This window comes from Pteropus alecto, unplaced genomic scaffold, assembly GCF_000325575.1.
Source record: "Pteropus alecto unplaced genomic scaffold, ASM32557v1 scaffold66, whole genome shotgun sequence".
Taxonomy (NCBI): Eukaryota; Metazoa; Chordata; class Mammalia; order Chiroptera; family Pteropodidae; genus Pteropus; species Pteropus alecto.
In genome coordinates this window covers 204,549-229,040 of record NW_006438869.1, presented here as the reverse complement: position 1 = coordinate 229,040, position 24,492 = coordinate 204,549, and the positions used below count along the sequence as shown (strand labels likewise).

Here is a 24,492-nt window from a genome sequence, read left to right as displayed (position 1 = left end):
GCTCAGGGGCCTACCTTACCCCAGTAGGACCTCGTATTAACTCCTTATGTCTGCAGTGCCCCTATTTCCACATGTGTAAGTACTGAGGGTTTGGACTTCAGCATACGTTTTGGATGGATGGAATTCAACCTGTAAGAACAGCACCCTGATCAAGGAACACGCAGATACTGAGGCCTTAAGCTGCAGCATCCTGTTTTCTGATGATGAGCTGAAGCCTCTGCCGGTGCTGCTGGTCGACCCTCTGGCCGCCCTGGTCTCCCTGCCGGCTGCGTGGTGCTCTTTCCCGGCACGCGGTGCTGCCTTCTTGTTTCCAGCGAGGTCAGGGCCGCCCGGCTGTGTGTCTTCTGTGCCCGCGACAGACCCGGCCGGCGCCTTTCTTCCTCCTGCTCGTCAGAGCGCTGGGGCGGACAGCACGTTCGCGTAAAACTCTGCTCTCTACCCGCCGTGCATCCCTGCCGCCCTTGGCCTCTGGGGAAGGGGAGCCTCTCTCCTCGGCGGCGTTCTGGAGCGCGTGTCCTCTGGCTGAATCGCGTGTCCTCTGGCCGAATCGCTCTCTGTCTGAATCGCTCCCTCCAAGACTGCAGCGAAGGCTTCGCAGAAACGCGCAGCGATGCTCGGAGAAGCGCCAGGCACCAAGAATGCCCCTCCGGGACTTAGGACGTGGACACAGAGCTCGTCGTGGGTTGTCGGCAACTCCGGACCCCCAGCACTTCAGGGCTAATCTTCAGGCGAGTGGCGGCATTGGCTTTGCCAGGACACAGGGAGCTCCGAGGGAGGACCGACCAAGCCTCTCGTCTTCCCACCGCTCCTCCCGGAGACCAGCGTAGATACCTGATACCGTCCCGGCGATCCGCCTTGCTCAAAATCCCAGCTGAGTCCTTCGGGTCTAGTTCCAGAGTTCCGGGTACGATTTCTCATTACGCCACCAGCACTGTGGCTGTGAGCACCTGCTCCGCTGCACCTGGGCCACGTGACCCGGGGTGGGCCGCACCGTCCGCTGTCGGCGAAGGCTGAGTGGGGAGAGCAAGCAGGGCGGGCTCGGGCCGCTTCCTCGGTTTAGCTCCTTCTCTTTCCCGGCCTGCGTGGTGGGCTCCGCCCGCTTTTCCAGCCCCGAATCCTGCTACCTCCCCCAGGTGCGCCCCGGAAGCTCTTCCAGGAGAAGCAGGCCGTTTCTGGGCGCGTCCTGCCTTTCTCGCCGTGTGTCTGTGCATCTGGGGTTGATGCTGTCGTCACTTTCCTTGGTCTGTGCTGCCCCCGCGTTCTGGCTCTTCCTTACTTCAGCCGGAGCTTGAGTTTCCCCCAGACTCATTTGGGTCTCGGCCTTGTGCACGGTCGTGCTTACCCCACGATGCTAGAGCTCCTGGTTCTCCTCCCTCCCCGAAACCACCAGAGTCCCCATTTCCCTGCAGAGAAAACCAAAGCCCCCCCTCCCCGCCTTCCCCTCACCTCCACCACCTCTGTCCTCACTCAGCAGCCTCCTTGTTCCGTCTGCATCAGCCTTAAATGCTGCCCGTGCCGCGGCCCTTCCCTCCCTCCCAGGGACCAGCAGACTTTTTCTGCAGCAGGCCAGACAGTACATGTTTGAGGATTTGCAGTCCACATGGTCTCCATGGCAGCTTTTCAAGCCTGCCATCGTAGCGTGAAAGCAGCCATCGCCAACGCACATGTGACCACATGGCTGCGTGCTCATAAAACTTTATTTATAGCCAGCAGGTAGGATTTGGCCCACGGACGGTGGTTGGTCATCTTGTGTTCTATGTGCAAAGCCCTTTCCCCAGATAGGGTACCTGGCTTGCTGCTTGAGCTCCTTCCAGCCTTGGCTCAAATGCCTTTCTCCATAGGACCTCACCTGATACCTTGGTTTGAAATCACACCCTGTCCCACCCAGCTCTCTCGATCCCGCTTATCACATTCAAGTTTGATCCTTTGCTGTGATGTTCTTTAGCACATTGTCTCTTCCCATCCATTTGAATGAGTGTCTGAGCTTATGTGTTTTGTCCACCCAATACATATTTTTTGAAGAAATGAGTTAACAGATGAATAGTTTCTTCCCTGTTTCCCCCACGTGTTTACGAATTCCTTGAAGGCAGGGATTATGTGTGTGGCATCTTTGCTCAGCATCTGACTTAGTGCTCGAGTCTCCGTAGGAGAAGAGCATACTTCACAAGAAGCAGAAACATGAATGATGTTAAGTGAAGGGAGCCTGCTGTATTAGTTATAACCCGGAATTAAAATAAGAAAAAATAGATTCATGTGTTTGAAACTGATTCAGGTCCAGACATTTAAAAATTTTCCTTTTGCCGACTCATTCGGACTCCAGTTTTCAGCCATTATTTGTTCAGTCGGTTATAAAAGGCAATACGATCGATTGGATAATGATCTGCAGGAATGTGAAACAGTGAGTTATGTGTTTGGTAATGAATATCAGTTTTAAAATTGGATTTTTCCCCTGTGCCAAAATCACTCTTAAAACAAATTTATGTGTTTAGAGAAATACCTTAACAGCTTTAATGCATTAAAATACTAACTGTTAATAACCCTTATTAAATGATTACTGTAAGACAGGATAATAAATGCTTAATGGCCGATGCTTAAAATAGAGAAGCTGTAAAACTTGCCTTCAAGAAATTGGCCATCAAATTGGGGAAACAATAAACTCATGAAAAAGGGGGGAAAAAGACATTTCCAAATTAATAGTGTGCACACTGAGTTTGCGGGCTCCGCAGGAACCGCCGGCTTGTACATAGACTAAGAACTCAGTAGGAACTTGGAAAAACTGGTTCATAAATTAGCTCTGCTGGCTCAGTGCAGACACAGACATGGGTGTCACCCCCTTAGCGCTCGGTGACCTGTGTGTTTTCTTCGCTGGAGGAAAGGGTTGCTTATCTGCTGGGCTGTCCTGATGACCTCCGTTTTCCGAGACTCCAGCCGTGACCCCGTGGGGAGGCAAGGTCACTTGAAATCTGCAAGCGTTCTCATTTCTAATAATATCAGTTCTTACGAGCTATTATGTTTGTCATTAAGAAAACTCTGTGTCTAGCAATCTCAAGCTCTCTTGGTTTGAAATACTTTAACGATGTTACCCACACGTTAAATGGACTCTCTGAGGTCTTTAAAATACAATGATTCAGCTACTAATGATTAAAGAGAATTTGCTCGGAGGGAGAAAATCCCCTCCATGCTTACCTCCAGGAGAAACTGTTTCTGCTAATCGTGAGGATGGGCTTTGTGGAGCTCCATGCTTCTCCCTGGGAGCAGGTCCCACCCCTTGGGGGTCCAGGCATAGCCAGGCTGGGAGACGCTGCTGGGCTCCGTCCTGGGGACAGTGACTGGCAGAGTCTACACAGTGCTGGAGCTATGGGTCATCTGTGCTAGTGCTGCCTGGACAGATGACATTTGTTAAGGCAGGAGATTCATAAATGAAAGCCGAGTTCACAGAACAAGCAAAATAAAGACAAGTACGGCCTGGGAATGCACGATGTTCGGGTAGGAAAACTAAAGTCTTTATCAAGTCAAAGAAGGTCAGTAAAAAAAGCAGAAATCAGGACTGCTTAGTCAGCGATCTAGTTTGGCATTTTACCAAACAAGCACCTGGGGAGATGCTTAGAACGCGGTGTCATTGTGAACAGGTGGGCTGACACCTGACTCATGGAGGTTTAACCCGCTGGGTGATGAGAGCTGGCCTTACAGCATGCCGAGCGAATCCTGTGACATGTGCCCCAGGCTTCATCCAGCCCCTGAGGGCACTGGGCAGGTTGTCCATCTTGTGTGGGACAGATGCGTTTTAGAAATTGTGTTCTAAGCCAAACCTGATTTTCTTCGTAGGGTCAGAAAAGATTTTCAGTCAATAGCCTCCCTGCATGTCATCTGCCTGTCCGTGTACCTGCAGGGAACTATGTTACCTCTGGTTATTACTCTAGGTGCAAGGGAGAGTCACATGGCTGTTTATAACTTACCAGGTGGATGGGAGACACCATATACATGTCATCTGTGATCCACACAGCCTTCCAAGGGAGACGCCATGGTCCTGTTTCATAGATGGGCAATGCGAAGTCAGAAGGATCAGCCACCTGGACCAGGGCCACCCAGCTGATGCACACCTGAGCTAGGATTTGAAAATAGGTCCCAATCCAGAGCTCGCATCCCCCCAAGTACTCTCAGCATTGCTTCGTTGAGTCGACATCCTAGGAAACACTGACATCCTAACCTGCCTCCACCTTTTCTCTGGTATCTACATTTTTATGCCCAAGCTGACAGGAAGAGGGATGTGGGGACTTTGGAAATGGTTGAGAGTGTTTTCTTATAAAAGCTTGCAAGAAGAGATAGAATGAATTAAGTTTATTAAACCCAACACAGAAGAGCCTTTGGAGGTAATTTAATACAACCCTTTATGGGCACAAAAGTTTGGCGTGACACAAAGAAGCCAATTCTTGGGGTGCTCTTCAAAAATAGTGTTGTGCTCTGGCTCGCTCACGGAAACCTGAGTGCCTGAAAGTCGGGGAGCCTCGGCATCACCTCAGTCTTGTGACTAAGGCTCTGGACTTACACTGAGTCATTCGGACTTCCGGTTTGCACCTTTCAAAACAACAGATGAATGAGCCCTTCCATCCTTCACCAAGATATCAGGAAGCCAAGGGCACCAACTGTATACACTAAATCCTATGGAGACCTGCATCCAAAAAAATAAATTCACACGAATTTATTTTTATGCATCATTATAAAGAGTACAATACATTGGGTGGAAATTGACTAATATTTTATACAGTAACCACTCAAGAAATTGGTTCAGTGTCCATTGTGTAGAGATCAGAAGCAGCTTCCTGTGACAGTTCTGGGCCACTCCTGACATCCTGGGATGAATACTAACATTGCTCACTTTCTCTCCCCTAAACGCTCCAGTTTGAGCCATAAATGCTACTGTCATATGTTGATAAGATATCCAGTTCTATGCGTTTCAGTCAATTTGTCTCCAGATTATTCTATTAGACTTTTCTGTTTTCTTCGTGAATGAACTCACAGTTTTCCATTCTCTGCTACATATGGGATAGTTCGCTCTGTATTTTGAGTTCGTGCCCTTGTCCAGATCATCTTAATGAAGACCAAGAAACCATACATGCTTACTTATTCTAACTACAGGATGCCAAGCCCAACGTCATCTTTCAATTAAATCTTACATGTTTTCCTCTTGATCTTTAAAAATACTTTATAGGCATGAAAATAGTCCTAAGATCTGTGAATTCAAGTTAATAGTCTAATTAAAATCTCAGTTTTGATTTACACTTCTGCAGGTTAAATTATTAAAATTCTTAGATGAAATGAACCTATACGTTTAAAATATAATCAGGAAAAAACGAACATGGTAAACGAAAACTTCCTGTTTTGAAAATGTTTAGAAGCACATAGTCACGAAATTACTTACAACTGATCGAGCCAAGGAAGGTGTGATTTGGTAGAATCTTCCAGAAGAATAGAAAGGCTGCCAGAGGCTTTGTGCTTGGACCAGAGTGAGAGAGCCGACTGGACAAGGGCATCTTTGTCACTTCAAGCTGGAACGTTTAGACAAATAGCCAATTAATGAAGCTCCTACGTGCATGGTGAGGGAGAATTCTAGGTGAGCATGGTGGGCCAACGCAGAGGCGGATATCCTCGATCAGGAAGAGACAGCTCCTGTCTCCGTGGTACAGGTTGCTGCTACTTGAATCCACAAAGCCACGTGAATGACGCATTTTCAAGAGGGCATATTCCCCTGGGAGAGGAAGGACTCGCGTTCGCTGGGACCCTGTTCCTCTTCCTGCTGCGAGTGTGTTAGCAACTGCTTTCTTCCTGCCACGTGCTCAGTGTGAGAAGGACCGGGATCCAAGGCTGACTCGTCTGTGTCAGTGACCACGAGGGACATGCTTGGTGGCACCCCCACCCCCCACCCTGACCTGACCAGTACACACACGGGAATTTGGGTCATGAGCTTTTCTTCAAAGCTCCTTAGTGTCTCTCCAGTGCCAGTGGAAACTCAGCTCCTCGCTGTGGGTGGCTGGCCTGGCCTTGTACCTCCTGCCCCGGGGATCCACGCCCAGACACCCTACCATCTTCTCTCAGGCTGCCCTCTCCCTGCTCTGGGCCTGGTGGCCCATTCCCAAACGCGTACTCGCCCTCGCCTCTCCCCTTTCTGAGTCTCGAGGTCACCTGGCGGCCGTTGGCCCTGACCATCCTCATTATCATTGTGACTCCTTTTAGCCTCGTTTTGTGTGTCTCCTCACACTGACCTTGAGGGCCCGGGCTCTGTCTGTCTTTTACCAGGAAAACCCAGTGCCCGGTAAGTGGCCAGCCAGTTCCTGGTGATGGAGGGGCCCTCTGGCTGGCACTGAAGGCTCCCTCTGTCACACGGCCCCTCCACCCTGTATGGTTCCAGATCTGCTGGGAAAAAAACACAGACCAATGAAATGTTTATCAATGTGTGTGTTTCTATTAATTTATATATTTACATATATGTTTATTATTATATGTTTATTATTAATTTATGCATTTATTATTAATGTATGCATTTATTTTTCACATGTATCATTCTATATATTTAGATAAATAGTGGTCTAAACTTTGATGAATAGCAATCAAGTGCCCAGTGCCTGGCATGTGTCGCCTTTGACTCTCACAGTGATACTGCGTGTTGGGTGTTGTTACTGCCATCCTGAAAACAGAGGAAACTGAGAATCTATGCCGTTCATAACCCGACCAAGTTCACACAGCCAGTAGGTGGAAGTATCGAGCCATATATACATACACCTCAATACTATACGTATGTATGTGACACACACGTGTCTATTGACTATCTCTAATCTGTCTGTCTATCTATCTATCTATCTATCATCTATTTTCCACTGGAAATCTTAGAGAAAGAACTTTAGTACATCAGTGGCTTTTAAACACACTGTACCTTCACTTTTAGTTTAATTTTCCCCTCGTAACCAATACCTAGATGAATTAGGTTCATTCTGGCAGCCTCTGCAGCACGTATTCAGATAGTCGTGACAAGGAAAATAATGCACAAGAAGAGAGAGTCTGAAATCTGGGAATAAATATGGGAATGGTTTTAATAGCGACTGACTCTTAACAAATTAAGCGTCAGAAGATCTCTGGGTTGCGGCGTGTCATGTCTCAAGGTAGTTTCCATAAGCTCTTTCCTTTTGTGGAAGAGCTTGCTGTTTTAGAAAGTCAGCATGGCTGTATTTTTGTTTCTCAAATCCTGATCACCTTTAAGCTTGATATCTGCATGTTCGATCCTTCGTAATCATCATGTGAAGTTCTACTAGATATAAATTATTAGAAAGGAAATCAAGAGTAAATAATGAAATAATAATGAGAGCCACCATTCATTAGGATTTTTACTCTGTACTAGTCTCTTTAATCCTTACAACAAAGTAGGTGTTTCATGCCCTGAATCATCGTAAGGGTGAAGGAGCTTTCCAGAAGTCGGTGGTCTAGCCCAGGGCTTCGGGCTGAGGTAGCCGGAGCCACAGCCTACATGGGCTCCACGCCTTCGGAAAGCATATTGCAAGATGGCCTTTGTTCGCGAAAGAATTAACGATGCATTTCAAGTCTAGTGAGTTTTATGTAGAGTAGGAACGTCGGAATTCCGTTTTGTCTTCAATATCCGTTCCTTTCAATGTAGACAAATATGTCTGTGTCAACAGCCTGTCAGCTGCCTGGTCCGCCGTGCAGTTGGTCATGGCGCACCCCAGGCTGATGCGCAGGCACTGGCAGGGGAAGAGTATAGAACAAGAGCATGCGTCTGGATGTCCATCATCTGGTTGTGCAAGGTCAAAGTCTTCTCAAAAGCGTCGATTTCTTTATTCCTCTCCTGATTCACGCTCACTTATGTTGTGAGTCTATTCTCAATCCTCCCATCTGCTTGGCCACGGTTGTGTCAGCAAAGGTGTAAAATCAAAGTTCTTATATCATGAGACGTGAGTCTTCCTAAAACGTGACGGATTTTGTAGAACACTGTAATCTGTAACTCAGCATGTTTAACAAGCACGAGAAAGACAGCGTCTTCACGCATGTGCTCATCACAACCTGACGTGGAGTCATGTCCTCTTTTATTTTGAATTAGCAGCACACCTTCCATTCCTTCCATTCCGTCCATTCTTTTGTGGCTCCAATAATATTGAGGACTAAAGGACCCCTCACGTCTCTCTCGCACATGCTCACGTTCACTGTAGACAAGGCGGCGATGCCCGATTTATGTCTCGTTCAGTTCATTCTGGAGTGACAGATGCTACTTTACGGCGAATTTCATTTTAACCGGAAACAAAACTTGAATAATGAAAGAGAAACAATATGCATCTTATTATCTTGCCTGGTGAGAATTAAACATCCCCTTCCTCCAGATTTATGGCTATAAATGCAAGAGATATTTGGCTGTCTGTTCAACAATTATTGCTGCTTTTTTTTTTTTTTTTTGGCTGTCTTTGGAAAAGGAACAGAATGCTGGCTGAGTTTCAAAAGGCTCAGCTTTCCAAGAAATGGAGCTTCCTGACTACGCCTCAGGTCTCACGATCAGGGACCCAACAGCGTCCTGAAGGACCACTGCAGGGCGGCGGGATGTGCTTCAAATGTGGCTTCGCTCCCTGACTAAGTGTCCTGCAAAGTGCAGGGAATGAAAATGCAGCAGACGCCACCCACACTAGGAAGATGTATTTGAGCATCTCTATCATAAGGCTGTTTCAGAGTGGTTCTCGGCAAAGGGGGAGCTGCGGACCAACCTACTTGACATTATTCAGTATCCCCTTTGTGTGAGACATCTGTGCGAAACGATTCAGTGGCGTAGACAGTGGGCCTGGGATAGATGCCCTAACAGTCAGGTGCAGGCACTCAGGCTGTGGTGGGCACCACTTGAAACACCACATCTGGGGTCGGGGCAGCCGCTTCCCAGCAGTTTGCTCGTTTTAGAAGCTTTTGGGTTGTTGGCCTCTTCCTCCTGCTTTTCCTTCTTTCGGTGTCCTTCCTGGTAGCTCCAAGAGCTGCAGGGTCAGGTTTCATCTGGGCATTAGTCTTCCCTTCCAGTTGCTTCTGAAATCTTCCTCATCTCGATCCTTTGCTTTCCAAATTCTCTCCCTGACCCCTGCTTCTGTGCAGCCCGTTACATTTTTCGGTGTGGCGTGATGGTGCATGTACAGGCTCTAAGGGCGGACCGTCTGGATTCGGGGCAGAAACCTCATCTCCGTCCCTGCCGCTTGTTGTGCGAACTTAGGCAGATTATTAAACCACTAGGCGTTGGTGTCTTCATCCACGGAATGGGAAGAATGACAGCACCTGCCTCTATGATTCTTGTGTTTAAAGAGCATGTGGACGTGAAGCACTGGGCCGGGCGCAGAGCCAGGCATGGCGGCATTAGCACTCTGTAGGTATTTTAAATTATAGACCCACCCTTGAGCTGGAAGAAACCATGACAGAGCTTTTTACCTTTGTAGCTTCTCGTTTTCCTGCTCAAGATTTCCTACATACCAGAGATGTTTGCTGTGTGGTTTTCGTGCTGTTTGTCCCCAAGTTAGTAGCAGAAGTAGGTGTTTGTGAGGGCATTTGATAAATCCCGTGGACTGTGCCTCACACCTCATCCACATGTGCTGGCGACCCTGGACCCCAGCAAGACACACCTGGTCCTGCACCTTCTTTCTTAGCTTTCTCCGTTTAAGGTAAGGTAGTTTGTTGTTCTTTTTGCTGTGATTGCTGCTGCTGGTGGTTTTTATTTGCTTTCAGCACAATGATCAGACTGTAGCCTGGTTATATGAATTTGGTGCAGGGCCTATTCTGAAATGATTGAGCCTTCTCTTTAAAAATGGAACATACAGGTGAATATGTTCTTTAGAACTCAAATGCAGTTTTGTAATTGTTCCAAATCTTGGCTTTGGGGCCTGCTGCAGCAAATGATTCTCTTTTGGAGACTCGTAGTGAACACAGATTCGAAAATCCGCCCCTCCCCCCCCCAAAGTTTTCTTTGTGTTCCAAAAGAGGTCAGAGATATGTGGCCTCCTGTTTTGTGGGCATCTCTCCAGGGTATCAAAGCGTGCTGTACCCCTAAATATATCTACTTTCCATCTCATCCATTTTAACACAATCCAGGGTTTGGTGTTTTTAAATACCCATTTCAAGTTAAAGTCACAGTAATCTAATAGTATGCTTGGCAGTTTATAAATTAAAATCGTTCCTTAGCAAATTCTCATTGTATTCCTTGAGGTTGTCAAAATGACTTAAGACCAATATCATGGATGGAAGAGAGAAGCACCTTTAATGTACAATTTAGGATATTTGTTATATTTTTAGAATGGGATGTTGAATTAAATTGAAATATTTCGTGGCACCATTGACTATATGTGTTGATTAAAAACCAGTAATAGTCTTTCTGGACAGAATAGTAAAGTGTCCACTGTCAACCTCATGTCATCCTCTGAATCAGTGTCTACATTTTAGATCTTAGGTCAGCCTGCTGTGTGTCTTACTCTTAACGTGAATGGGTCATCTCGTGGCCACACAGATTTCAGTCGTCCCGCCAATATTAAGTGCATTCAGATAGGATCTGGCAAAGTACAAGGCCAATTGAATGCCCCCCCACCCCCAAAACTAATTGTCCCTGAAATGTGTTCTCATGGATATAATTGTGTGTCCTTCATTAATTTCGAACACCAAAGGTTATTGCTACATTATCCTTATTGCACTATAAAATTTAGGAACTTGCTGATTGAATAAAAAGCCCTTAGCAATCGAGAAAATAGTAAGAATCAAAGCTGGTTATAGAGTTTTTAGAGGTAAACATTAGGGCTTATCTGTGTCTGAAAGGGCATGACTTCTATTATCGATGGTTCAGACAGCAAGTTATAAAGGTAACACTTACAAGCCTGTACCTAAAATTCTGTTGACAATCTATGTAATTCCTAATTTCTCATGAGCTTGGTGATTAAAGGTTTTACCATACTTTTGGCATTTTTCAATCCCTATTTTTTAGCTAATAATGAGACCAAAGATGTGCAGGCTAATGACTCCATCTCAGGACATTTCCTTTCTCTAAGTGGATTCCCCGACAACCCAGAAAAAAAAAAAATAAGAGTTAATCCTTGGTTACATGGTCACCATAGTAACAAGGTTTGCTAAAGCTAATTTAGGACACTAACCTCACAGTTTCAATTTGTTTTCAGTTTTCACAAATGAAAACATTTTAAAGTCCTTAATGAAAGCACATAAGTTATATGTCATACATATGTATGTAAGTAAAATGAAAGAATTTTGTTGTTTTGTACATAAATGATAGGACACGAGACTCTTAAATTCTTATATTCTGAATCACATTGCATCTTTTAAATCTTATTTTCTCACTCTCTCTCTCTCTCTCTGAAAGGTATGTAGCAATATACAGATAAAGTAATGGGTATCGCCTTAAAGTGTCTTGCAAATCCTCGCTGCCTTTTCCCGATGGCGTCGATGTCATGTTAACCTGATGTTTTGATTCAGGAGGCTCTCCTGTGAAATCATGCTGGTGATTTCCTGTCACTCAGATCTTGTGTACCGAGTCGGCCTCAGCAGCACAGACCATTAAGTGCTCAGAGGGCCTCCATCGCCTGTAAGATGTCTGTACAAAACCTAGCCTCCTGGGAAGAGGTACCGAGCAGGCAAGACGTAAAGAAGCATCACACGGATGTTGAGACTTGTCTTCTTTCCCGTTGTTTCCAGAGCCCAACTTCGTGTCATCCTACGACATCGGCAATTTCACCTACTTCTTTTTCCGAGAGAACGCCGTGGAGCATGACTGTGGGAAAACCGTCTTCTCCAGAGCCGCCCGGGTCTGCAAGAACGACATCGGGGGGCGCTTCCTGCTGGAGGACACCTGGACCACCTTCATGAAGGCTCGGCTGAACTGCTCCCGCCCGGGCGAGGTCCCCTTCTACTACAACGAGCTGCAGAGCACGTTCTTCCTGCCCGAGCTGGACTTGATCTACGGCGTCTTCACCACCAACGTGTACGTAGCTGGACGCGATTGCTTTCCCTGCTCTTCTGCTCATTCTGAACGAGTCCACTGTTGTTTGACCTTTGTGGTTTCCAAGTTGCTTTAAAAGAAATCTTTCTCATTTAACCGGGCGAACAGCCAAAAAATCGTATTGAGTATGAATTAAATGATATGCAAAGATCTGTGATTTCTGAGACTGGTCTTAGGACCATAGAACAAATCAAAAGATTTTAATCGTCAAATTATTCTACCGTAAATGTTTCCTTTCTCATTTGCTAGTGTGTTCTAGGCACTTTCCAAGATCCTGGTCATATTAGGTGTATTTTTTTCCTATATGCAGGTTATACATTTGTGCATAATGAAAGCAGTGCTGTCTGGGAAATCTGACCTTTGAGAGGATGTAACTCTTGCCTGAACTCCTGCTCATAAGTGAAATGCACGTTTTCGCTTTCCCATAGCTGCATTTTCAAGCATTGTTCTAGAAAATGGCTAACCTATGCAGGCAGTTCTAAAATGATGGCTATGCTTTTAAATTTTTTTTGGAAAAAAATAGCATTTTTTTTTCTCATACGGGGAGGTAATTCGAGCTTCAGAACTGACACAATTTGGACTAGGTAAAGCATATGAAGTTTTCTGATCTTTCATTCACCGTAACCTGGTGGAGTGTCTCATGACCCATGCGTATTTTCCCTTCTTACCTGCTCTGCTGTGATAAGACTCAGCAAGATCACACCCAGCCCCAGGAATCACAGATCCCATTGACACTGAAACTGAGCTCTGCTTCCCTCCACATGGACAGTGATAATGATGATTCCGCAGGGTGGATTCTGATAGCATCACCTTCGAAATCTCTAATCTGGTGACCTAAGAGAATAGACAAAAGCCAAATATTCGTATCCAAGATAAAGAGTCTGAATCAGGATGGGCCGAAGGTGCCGATAAATGAAGTGGAAAGACCGACCCTCCAAGTTTGTCTGGGATTGTCCTAGTTTTAGAGCTGGGGACAGCCCTGCATCCAAGGAACCTCTAGGCCCTGGGTGAATTGAGAGTTGATCGCCCTATGGTGTCTGCTCTGCTTCTAAGTATTTTTAGCTTTCTCTTCTCTCCTTCCTCGGAAGCCAGCCCGTGAACTGCGTTTCTAGAGTTACTTCATCTGCATCTCCCTTCCCTCTTGGTCTTTCCTTTCCAGTCTTTCTGCTACTGAGTTTAAGTGTTAACATTTGCTGGATAATAACATTTACTCCATGAAGAGTCTTCTTTCCGGCATGAAGTTAGAAAAATAAGATGAAAATGGATGGCTCCCCACCTCCCCAGCCCCCACCGTGACCGTCTGTACTGTGAATCGGGTTTCCAACCCCAGAGGTTATTTTCCTTCCTTGATAAGTTTCTTTTTTCTTTTTTTTTTTTTTAAAAAAAATCAATTTATAGTTTCTGAAGTTGATTTGCTTTCCAAAACCTTATTTAAGAAATAGTGTAGGCTGCACAAGATAAATGTTCCGTTGCTCAGTTGACATCAATTTTACACACAATGGGAGCTTGGCTTACTTAGCTGTTCATTCCCCCTGGCTCTGGGCAAAAATGAACAATTTAAAAAGTTATATAAGCACTGTTTGTGGGCCATTCCAAGATGGTGAATGGTCAATTTAGAGACTCCCCAAAATAAGGTTCAGACTATTGCAGACTATTCGTTTTGTGTTGTAAACACTCATCGTGTTAGAAAAATCACCCAACGTGCAGCATCTGCCCTGAGACGACCTTTCCCTTTCTGCAGACTATTTCCTCTCCCTGGGTCTGGGGAAAAACTCTCCGGTACATCCACCTCTCGTCTCGCAGTCTGTCCCACCTGTCCTCCCGCTCATCTCAGCCGCGACCTTACCCTCTCTCGAAAGGTGACCATATTCTTGACAAGTCTCACTCCAGACAAAGAAAATGACGGTCTGAGGCAGCCGGTTCCTTCCTGTCTCTGAATTCGCTGCCCGTAAAACGCTGTGGCTAACTTTCTGGTGCTTTTGCTCACAGTTTTGGTTTGCCTCTGTGTGTTTTTCAAGGTCTCTTAGCACTGGGGACCGGGGATAAAGATGACTCTTCTAAGTCCTTCTGTCCCTGGGACCGTGTGGTTTTCTCAGCCCCGCGGACTGCAGGACGTGACACGTGACTGCCACAGACTTTGAAGGTTTTGCTTTCGTTGTAGCAGACATGTGGGAATGTTGGCTCACGGACAGCAAACTGTGGGGGCGGAGGGAGAAGCTTCTGATTTCTCTTTTCTCCTTGGGAGAGGAAGAGCCAGGAGAGTATGTCTGCTTTTTCCCCAGTAGTTCCAATAGATTAAGAGCTCACTGAGGAGGACCTACCACTTACCTGCCTGGGCTCCGAACAAGTTAAGAAATAAAGTGGAACATTAAAAAAAAAGGTCACGTTATGACTGTGGTTGCTGATAGAGACCTGGTTGCAGTCCGTGGTGGAAGGACTGGTCACCAAATGGGCTTAGGGTACTGGACCTGGTCAGGGCCGCCCCCCTCACCCCCGCCTATGGGGCCGTGGAGGGGAAAGTGGGCGGGCCCAGCCTGGGAAGGACGGGGTGCGGGGTGGGGGGACCTCCATGGTCACGGTGCCCTTGCTCTCCACACCTCTGAGATCACAGAGAATGAAATGGCAGAGGAAGCACAGGAGGATGTGTGTGTGTGTGTGTGCGTGCGTGTGCGTATGCATGCGCGTGTGTGCACACGCGTGTGTGGGCGTGTGTGTGCGTGTGTGTGTTGCACCAGTGGTACTCTGCTCACCAGAGGTTGGGAAGAAGTATCCCCAACACCCATCAGGGATGCTCAGACTGGCTGCCTCTGGGGCACCCAGGGGTGCTCCCGGCCGACCTCAGACACCCAGACCATCCTGCATCTGGGCGGGTGAGCCCAGTGAACTGAGAAGTGGGGTGCAGCGGGAAGCAGAAGGGGCGCGGCAATGGGGTCACGGGCGTGAACTCTAGTGCCCTGTGCAAAGCAGGTGCGGCTCCTGCTTTACTGCCCCTCAGCCTGTGACTGCTTAAGCGAACTCCATGTGACTGTGCTTGTCTGTCTGTGAAATCAGGTGGTCTCAGAGTCTATAGGTTCCCTGTGAGAAATAAGATGACCCCTGTCAAGGGCTTCGCTCAGGGCCTGTTCTTATGATTATTAGCACCCCCAACGGTCACCGCCAAGCCCGAGGTGGCCTCGCCTGGTCCCTTGGGGACTCCCTCCTGTGCGTCTGGCCTTTGCTCTCTTCTTCTTCCTCGAGCCCAGCTACCCTTTCTGACTTCTCACGTCCTTCTTTTCCGAGGGTAACGTGAGAAAGAGGAAAGGCGGCTACACGCAGAGGTTCATACTTAGCGTCCATCGTCTATTACTGCGTCGCCCGCAGTGGGGGCGGGAGTGCTTCCCACCACTCCCCTCCCCTGCTGGCCCTTCTAAGGAAGCCGTGTCCCCGCCCTCAGGCTCCCCGCTTCCCAAGGGGGTGGTCTGAACACTGTTCATGCAGAGCTCTAGCAAAGAGTTCAAAGCCCTGGTCTCTGGAGCCGCACCGCCTGGCATTCAAGGTCAGCTCCCCCACTTAGTAGCTGGGTGGCTTTGGGCAGGTGCCTTGGCCTCTCTGGGCCCCAGTGTCCTTATCAGGGACTGTCCCTCACCTCAGGGAGACTAAGTGAATTGGAATCTGTAAAGCCTCTAGAATGGCGCGTAGCACCTGGTCCGTGTTTGTCAAATAAACCAAGCGTAAGGCAGGTATCTCCTTTGACTCAGAAAAAACAATTGACGAATGGATGTTCATCGGCTGAGAGCATTAACGTGAGAACTTGAAACCAAAGCTGAGCGCAAAACGCAGATTTATTGTATATACATTTGTTCGTTTGTTTCTGCGCTTAACCAGCGGGCACTGAGCCCCTGCGAAGCTGGCACTTGCGACTGTCTCTGCAGAGCTCGGATTCCAGATAACGGCGTCAGGATTCCCATGTCAACGCCATCTCAAATTTTCCCTCTTGCCGTTTTTAAACTTATATGTATGCATATGAAGAGTCTCTGACAGGCGCTTTTTGCAAAACGCCTTTAGTCGATTACTTTTTAAAGGTTTACAGATAAGCCCGTGCATCTGGGGATGCAAAAAGGAGCGGCAGCCTGTGCCACCGTCCCCTAAAGGAGCCAGGGCAGCGGGGGAGGGAGCCCCGCTCGGCCGCCAGTGCCGCAGAGAGTTTATCCCCTCCAGAGTGTAAGAGGCGTAACAGACAGTTCTTCCAAATCCTTTGTCGCTCGGGCTGTGGCTGAGCGAATCGGCCCCATCTGGAGGATGACGAGCGCCGTGGCCGCCGTTACCCCTGTGTCTGAGCTGAAGGCGTGTCCTCCACGGAGTGGCCACAGGGCGCACCGTTCGCTGCCCCCGTCAGCCCCAGAGGCTCTGCTAGGTGGCGGGGGCTGTGGGGGGGCAGCGGTCGCCTTGGGCTCTGACCCTCCTTCTTTCTCCCCCGCCCCCCAGGAACAGCATCGCCGCCTCCGCCGTGTGCGTCTTCAACCTGAGCGCCATCTCGCAGGCCTTCAACGGGCCCTTCAAACTCCAGGAGAACTCGCGCTCCGCCTGGCTGCCGTACCCCAACCCCAACCCCAACTTCCAGGTAATTCCAGGGGGCAGAGGGGCGCTCTGTCATCATCCCCCCCGAAAGATGCAGACAGCTCGTGGCGTCGGGGTGGGGCCGTTTCAGCCCCAGTGCCTACACGGGCAGCTTTGAGCCCCTGGGACCCTGGTGGACGGTCCCACACTCGGCTTGGCGCATGTGAATAGACACAGGCCTTTTGTCATCTGAGGGGCCCAGACCACAAAGCGCCTTTTGTCAGCTGTGACGCCTAAGGCTGGACTGGAAAAGGCGAGCATAATGCAGCAGGTTGGGCATCCAGGCTTCAATTAGTGCTAATGATGGCGGAGTCTGCGTCCCCAGAAGCTCTGGTCCCTAATGAACGATGCTGGGATGAATGGGTCCAGGGCACAGAGCAGTGGAGACACACAAACAGAATTAGGGCTCTAATTGGCGAATGTGGCGAGATTTCCGATCGGGGTAAACAGGCTGTGCTGGGCAGCCGGGAGGGAAGAGGAGCAGATGGAGGCCGTTCATTCATAAATCACAAAAGTACAGGACATGCGAGCCACGAAGGGCTCTGCCCGTCATTCACTCCCATCAACCAACGCGCAGAGGAAGCCGGGTGATAAAGAGATGAGCGATTCACTCCTGTCTGGTGGGTCAGCAGGTGTGTGAGTCTGCTTGGCTGTCACCACAAAGCACCACAGCCTGGATGGCTTGAACGAAAGACATTTATTTTCTCACGTCCAGGATTCAGGTTCTGGCCGATTCTGTTTCCGGCGAGAGCTCTCTCCCTAGCTGGCAGACGGCTGCCTTCTCGTTGCGTTCTCATGTAGCCTTTCCTCAGGGTGCTGGGAGAGACACTGAGCCTCCGGGACCAAGGTCCCTCGCTTATGGCCTCATTCACCCTTAATCACGTCCTTAGGGTCCCCTCTCCACATACAGCCACACTGAGGCTTAGGGCTTCAACAGAAGAATTTGGGGGAGATGCAGACATTCGGTCCATGACAGCAGGCTTCCCTGGAGGGCCTCTCTTCTCACAAGATCATCACCATCCTTGTGGGTGTCGTGTTTAGGGCCACCAGGTCCAGACCCGGTGCTCGGCGCTTCACGTGGGTCATGTCAGATGCAGTGGCAGGGCTGAGGTCTGGAACAACTTTTCCCACAGACAGAGAAGGGCGTTGGCCTCAGGGCAGACAATCTGGCCAAGGACATTGGGGATTAATGACTAAGCTAGTCCCCAGATGCAAAGCCCAACCTCTTCAGACTAAAGGACCATTAGTGACCCTAACTGACCGATGCCAGACCCAGACCTGTGTCGAGGTCCCCAGATTCTGGTTGGTGTATCATCCAACATGGAAAACCTCTGGCTTTTGAGAAAACTGGAGGTGTGGAGAAGTTCCGTTATTTTACACTTGAACTTCGGGGAGCCCATTCAATTCTAATTGTTTTAAAAGAGTTTTTTTGTTTTTTTAATTTTTTAAAGAGCATAGGATTGGAAATAAGATGGGTGGTTTACGCATCCTCTTTTGCCGTTTACTGCTTTATAGGGAAAATTACTTAGCCTATTCCATCTCATATTTTCATCCATAAAATGAGGAAGGAGAGATACAAATGCAGAGGAAACTTTAGGAAGAAATTTTGGTAACATAGCAATTAACACACATTGTTTACTATGTAACGCACATGATGAAGATGACCATTTATCGGGGACCATTTATCGGTTGAGTCAGGCGAGCTGACAGTTTAGCGGGGGCCAAAAATGCAGGGTCGCTCTTTCTGATGACGTATGTTCTTTATAGTTTATGTAATTATTAACTGAACATTGATTGACTCTTGGTCCCTTTGTTGGGTCTCTGCATCTGAACCCCACCTGTTCCCAGATGTTGGGATGAAATGTAACTGTATAAGAAGGCCCTTTTAAAAATCCCAAAGGCTGAAAAAAATTAACAGCGTTGCTCGCCGTGTTTCTAGTGCTCTTCTTATGTCTCGATGCTACCAAGCCTTCATCGCAAAAGGCTTCACAATGAACGGCACCTTAAGGAACCCTGGATGCCTTACCGCCTCTAGGCTACGGGTAATGTTCAGCCCCTTTGTTTGGATTTGTACCACACAGCAAATCCCCTCATTTCCACAGGCATCTGGGTTTATAACGCCAGTGTCACACGGAAGGGCTCACTCACGTTTATCCGATGGGCGTAGGTCCTTGCAGAGTAATAAACGAAGCATGCAGAAATGGGCTGTCGCTCAGCTGACCTTGTCTTTTTTGTGTGGAGTTTAAAATCTGCAGGGACTAAGGTTATAGATTATGGTGATTCTTTGTGTAATGCCTAGTACACATACGTACCAAGAGTTTTCTTTTGGTTCACCGTGTTGGATGAACATACTAGCACAGGCGTCCTTACTGACATTCATCCGCGGGGCCATCTAGGCTGGCATGCAGTGGGGTACGTTGTGACTAAGGATCCGTCCACTAGTCATGTATAAGGGGCCTGCGTTTGCAGCCATCTAGGCTGGCATGCAGTGGGGTACGTTGTGACGAAGGATCCGTCCACTAGTCATGTATGTATAAGGGGCCTGCGTTTGCAATAACCAAGAGTGAGAAGTGATTCGATTTTTTTTTTTATTCTTGTTTGCCTACGAGAATAACATTTTGGAACATTTGACGTTTGGAATTTTATGCAGCACTTATCTGTTAGAAGTAGCTAATTCACGAGAGGAGCAGAAACGTGATTCAGGTTCAGGAAGAAGAATGGGTTAGGAGAACAGCCCATAATCTTGAAGATTTCATACAGACATCCTAGTTGAAAACAAGAACTAAACAACAAAAACTATTTATCAGTCACCATCTGGAAAGCACTGTGGGTGGCGCTGTAGACTTCTGCCCTGTCAGAGGCTGCAGTCCCCCAAGAAAAACGTCATCCCAACCCAGGAGCACAGCTGAGGTGCGACACACTCTGGGATTGTCTGCTCGGTCCGGCCAGTCGGAAATGATGGAGCCTAAATGGGCTATTGACCCTCGACCGCAGTCCAGCAGGTGAAGAGGCCTTCGCTGGAGGACCACGTGTAGGTACGTGGCCGTGTCCTCAGGATCCTTCGATACAGATGCATGTTTGCAGCAAGACAGGAGAACGGAGCGCCGTGAAAACCCGCATCCTCGGCCCGAGGCTAGGTGAGCGTGGACTTGCCCACCAAGTGCCCGCGAGCTGGGATGAGTATGGATCTGTTGTCCTTGAAACAGATAACAAAAAATGCTAGTATTATGGTATTAAGAAATTAGAATTATCAACCTTATTACGTTCAGAGGTGTTAATAAGACAACCGATGTAGGTTGCAAGCCACCTACATTGAGGACAGTAACTCTGTTTTTACCATTTTTAGTGTTTTCCTCTTGCACAGAGTCCCCAGGGTGTCACAGAGACACCGGAGAAACCCAATCTACAAGGCATAACTAGAGAATGTGCAGCTCATTAGAGAGCTAAGTGGGTTACTTATGATCCAATAAATATATGCCATAAATTTAAATAGCTTCCAAAATATTTGAAAAAGAATCCTTGAGTGAGATAGTCATTATAGGCTGGAAAAGGAAACCAACACATGGTAGAGTGTAGATCAAAAGCAGTTTTTGGCTAATGACTTTGTCACCCAGTTCCAGTGTGTGGGCATTTCCCCCGTACCTCCCCGCAATCCTCCCACGCCATCTGGGTGTCCGACCGTTCACCTCCATTCTGACACCGTTTACCTGGAGATAGCATCAGACCCCACGGGTGAAAGCCTCATGCACCCCACCCCCTTCTTCAGATGACAGTCACAGGGTCGTCGACCTTGCTCTGGCCTGTCGGAACTCAAAGAAACGTTTCACTTACTAGATTCCTGGTTCCTTATAAAAGGACGTGACTCAGGGGCAGCCAGGTGAAGGGGACGCACGGGGCGAGGAGCAGGGACAGGGTGAGGAGCGTCCACGATCTCGCCGAGCACATCACTCTCCGGCACCTCCACGTGTCCACCAACCAGGAAGTCTCCCGAACCTCTCCGAAAGTCATCATTCGGGGTTTTTATGTAATGAAGGTTTCGTTCCATGGGTTTGGTGGATGAAATCACTGGCCATTGGTGATTGGAACCGAGCTCCAGCCCCTCTCTCCTCCTCAGAGGGCAGTGGGACTGAAAGTTGCAGCCCTCCAGTCACGTGATGGGTGCCTCTGGCAACCAGCCCCTCAACTTAGGTGCTTTCACGCCGTTATCTGTCACCCTTTGGGACATCCCAAGGGTTTTAGCCAACAGGAAGACCAAGGTTAATTTTCTTATGATAAATCACGACGTCACAAGTGGATGACTTAATAAGACTCGGGGTCCAGGAGGAAAACCATGGGGTGCTCGGTGGTCCTGCTCCGCAGCTGCAGCCCTCTGCAGCCTCCTGGGCTCCCAGATTCCGCAAGTGAAGCGAGGGGTCCTCAAGTCTAGGTCTCCAGATTTCTATGATGCCGGTTTTTTTTAAAAAGAAAACACTGTGCAGTCAAAACAAAACCCATGTGCCAAACGCCACCCGGCAGGCCGATAGCCGATGGCCACCCGTGCTGAAGTACTGCCCGCCACTGATTCCAGGGAGAGTAAACTGCTCGACGCGAAGTCACGCCCAGAACCAGAACACACCTGTGTAGATGTCAGGCCAAGTCAGGTAGAGCTGCCATTAGTCTTGGAACTGGTTGGTTAACAGCCAGCGTTCCCGTCCTCCAGGATCACTGTTAAATATGATAATTAGATAAAATCTCCTGGCACAGCCCCCCGCCCCAGCGCTAACTACTAGCGCATTCACCATTGATTTCTCCCTTCCCTCATTCATTCATTCATTCATTCATTCATTCCCCTCTGACCGCTGCTGCTTGGTGCACCGCAGACTTGCTGTCCTGCGACTAGGCGAACGCAGTGACCGTTTATCATCCGCCGAATGGCTCGTCTGTGCCAGGCACAGCGTCTCCTGCCTTGGCATTTACAAACACTTGCAATTAACTTACAAATGCTCTCCACTGTTATCCCAGCTGGCTCACGCAGCCCTGCGACGTGAGCAGAGTGAGCGCTTTCTTTCTCTAACCATTTTGTAGGCAGAGATGTTACCGGTCCAAAAATTCGTGTGCCTGAAGCTTCAAAAGGCCAGTATTCAAACGTCAGAGTTTGGGGAAAGGAAAGGTTTATTGATCGAGAAGGGACCCAGTCGTGGAGATGGGGGCCTTAGAGGTTCCTCAAATCTATCTTAAGAGAGCCCAGAATCCAGGCTTCTTTCATGGCAAGGGAAGAGGAAATGGGAGGGGCAAGAGATGAGTGACAGCCACATACATCTGGGAACCAACAGGGTCCAAGGAAGAGTGCAAAATCTCCAAATCTCTTTGTTCCCAGCCTTTGACCCCTGACCCCGCTGATCTGAGTCAGGTCCTGAGGCTCCTGCAGATCTTGCTAATCGGTCACTATTTTGTACATATTTCTCCATCTCTTCATGAGTGGCACCTTCCTGCTGGGGGCTGTTTCTCCAAAACCTCAAGCCTCAAGCAGAATGTCCTCTAATAATTAGCAGGTGTAGAGCAGGAACTATTAGCCCGAAGGCCATGGGAAAAATGCAGGCTAGAATTAAGATCGAGTCAGTGAGAGTAAGAGCTTCACTCTGCTACTGAGACAGACACTGGGAGGCGGTGCCTCGCCTGACCGAATGTGGCCCCATCACCGGGCACAGGGGGTGGTCCCTGCCAGCATGTGACATTCAACCAAGCATTGGACCCGACTCAAAATCCATTTCACTCCATGATTCTCTAGTTCTACAATCGGCCTTTCATTTTTATGGCGTGTAGGGTATTTTGTCAAGTGCTACAAAAATATCATCTGTTTTTAAAAAGCAGTTTCTATCTTATACTTTGCACCTCTAACCTGGTATAAAACCAAGTATTAGAAATGACATGTTATAACAGCGGTTTCGGATGGTACGGCCAGCGAAACTAATTCCCATCAAACCCACTTGTGTGAAGTTCTGCTGCGGCTCAGCCTTTATTGGTATCAGGACTTAAAGTTTGTGAAAGAAATGAAGACGGTTGGTGGCAGTTTTTTTAATGATTCTGTGCTCTGTCCCAGGAAAGCTTCGCTTTCTTTCTTACCCCTCTTCCTATCTCATCCTTGTCCAAAACCACGCTACATAACACCCCCCAGCTCCTTCAGACGTAGCTCTGAATTTAATTCTCAGCAATTTCCAGGTCGTTCCCCGCCCCCCCCGCCCCCCGCTCTCTGAATATCCCAGATTCATCTTTATATATTTCCTCAGTCTGAAAATTTCTTTTCTTCCCTTCTTTCTACTTTCTTCCTTTACCATGTTCTCTCCCCTCGTTTTTCAAATTCACCACGTTATTTCTCTTTCTAGATTCTAAACAATTTTTTTTTGTTTCTTTATCTTGGAATATGAGCACAAATCAATAAGCCAGCATATTGTTTTTGTAGCCCATGAGAACGATATTAGGATAATATTACATAATTTGCAGATTAAAATGGCCTAATTCTATCTCCATGGACTCCATATCTTGCTTATGGACCTACTGCTTCAACAAAAAATCTATAAGTCTGTATGATGTATTCGATTGCTGTGTTTTCAATTTACCTGATTTATCAAGCAGATATGATAGTATGCATTTAGCCAGACTGCTCCCAAGTGACTCAACAGGTGATGACGAGGTTTTGTGCATATGCTGTTCAAATTAAAGTCAGCAGTGATTTCTACTTTATTTATTCTTTTTCATTTCTGATCATCCATTTATGATGGAGTCGAGAGACTCCCCAAATCCTATGAGTCGATATCTAAAATGAGAGGGTTTGGAGGAAGGGGACTTGGGGGAGGAGAAGCCGGCAGGTTGCTCGCTTCAGCCATCCAGTTTCCCAGTCAGCCCCCGGCTGGGTGGCCAGCATCAGCAGGCGACCAAGGGCCAGTTCCAGTAACAGCCTGTTCTCCCCCACAGTGCGGCACGGTGGACCAAGGCCTGTACGTGAACCTGACGGAGCGAAACCTACAGGACGCTCAGAAGTTCATTCTGATGCACGAGGTGGCGCAGCCGGTGACCACAGTGCCCGCCTTCATGGAGGACGACAGCCGCTTTTCCCACGTGGCCGTCGACGTGGTGCAGGGCAGGGACGCGCTCGTCCACACCATCTACCTGGCCACAGGTAGGAGCTCGCTCCTCCCCCGAGGGGTTTGCTACCGGCTCCTGAGTTCGCGTTTTAAATTCTAAGCGTGCGATTTCCACGTCAAGTCTGGGTCTTCCTTCCTCACGAGCAGCAAGACACACGATGCTCCCTCGCCCTTCCTCACCCTCTGTGCTTCTTGTGGGAAATTGTAATTTCATTCCCTTTTTGCACTACATTAGTCATAATTTTAATTGGAAAAACAATATCTTGTTTTCTTAACTATTCTTCCTTATCTTAACTTCTTGTAAAGGAAAGCTTTTCTTGGCAAGTTTAATTTGGATAGTTTAAGACAACAGAATTTGTTTGAGGACATTGCCGGCTGAAATATTATCCTAATGGGGACAGCAGATAATAAACCAGCCCCTAGGGAAACATGGCGAGGTGATGACAAGCTTATACAGTGGAGGTGAATCGGGCGATGTGGTCACGGGAGCCAGCGAAGCTCCTGCACTTGGCCGGTGACACTTGGCTTCTCCCAGGAGGTGACATTTAAACTGGGAGCTGATTGAGAAGTTAAGAGCTGGCCTTGCGTGAGGAGGGAACAGAGAAGGTGCCAGAGGCAGGAGTGGTCAGCTGTGGTTGGTGCCCCCGTGTGGTCAGGCGAGGTCAGGACAGAGGTGTGACCATCAGAGTTCCGATGGAGGCCACTGAAGTTGGGTCGCTGGGATGACCAGGAAGAACAGGCAGGAAGCGGGGGGGG

General features: G+C 48.2%; 1 protein-coding gene and 1 long non-coding RNA gene across 2 annotated transcripts in view; one reads left to right on the top strand and one right to left on the bottom strand.

The window, feature by feature from the left end:
- The window catches only part of SEMA5A (semaphorin 5A), a 411,791-nt gene that overhangs the window by 274,861 nt on the left and 112,438 nt on the right, over positions 1-24,492 (top strand). The window contains 3 exon segments of the mRNA XM_006915860.3: positions 11,716-12,001; positions 16,484-16,619; positions 23,567-23,771. Of these exon segments, the coding sequence (XP_006915922.1) occupies positions 11,716-12,001; positions 16,484-16,619; positions 23,567-23,771 (627 nt within the window).
- Positions 6,365-14,335, bottom strand: LOC112482997. Its single transcript, XR_003047464.1, has 3 exons — positions 13,866-14,335; positions 12,688-12,853; positions 6,365-6,408 (listed from the first exon to the last, which is right to left on the bottom strand). It is a non-coding gene; the product is annotated as an uncharacterized LOC112482997 (long non-coding RNA).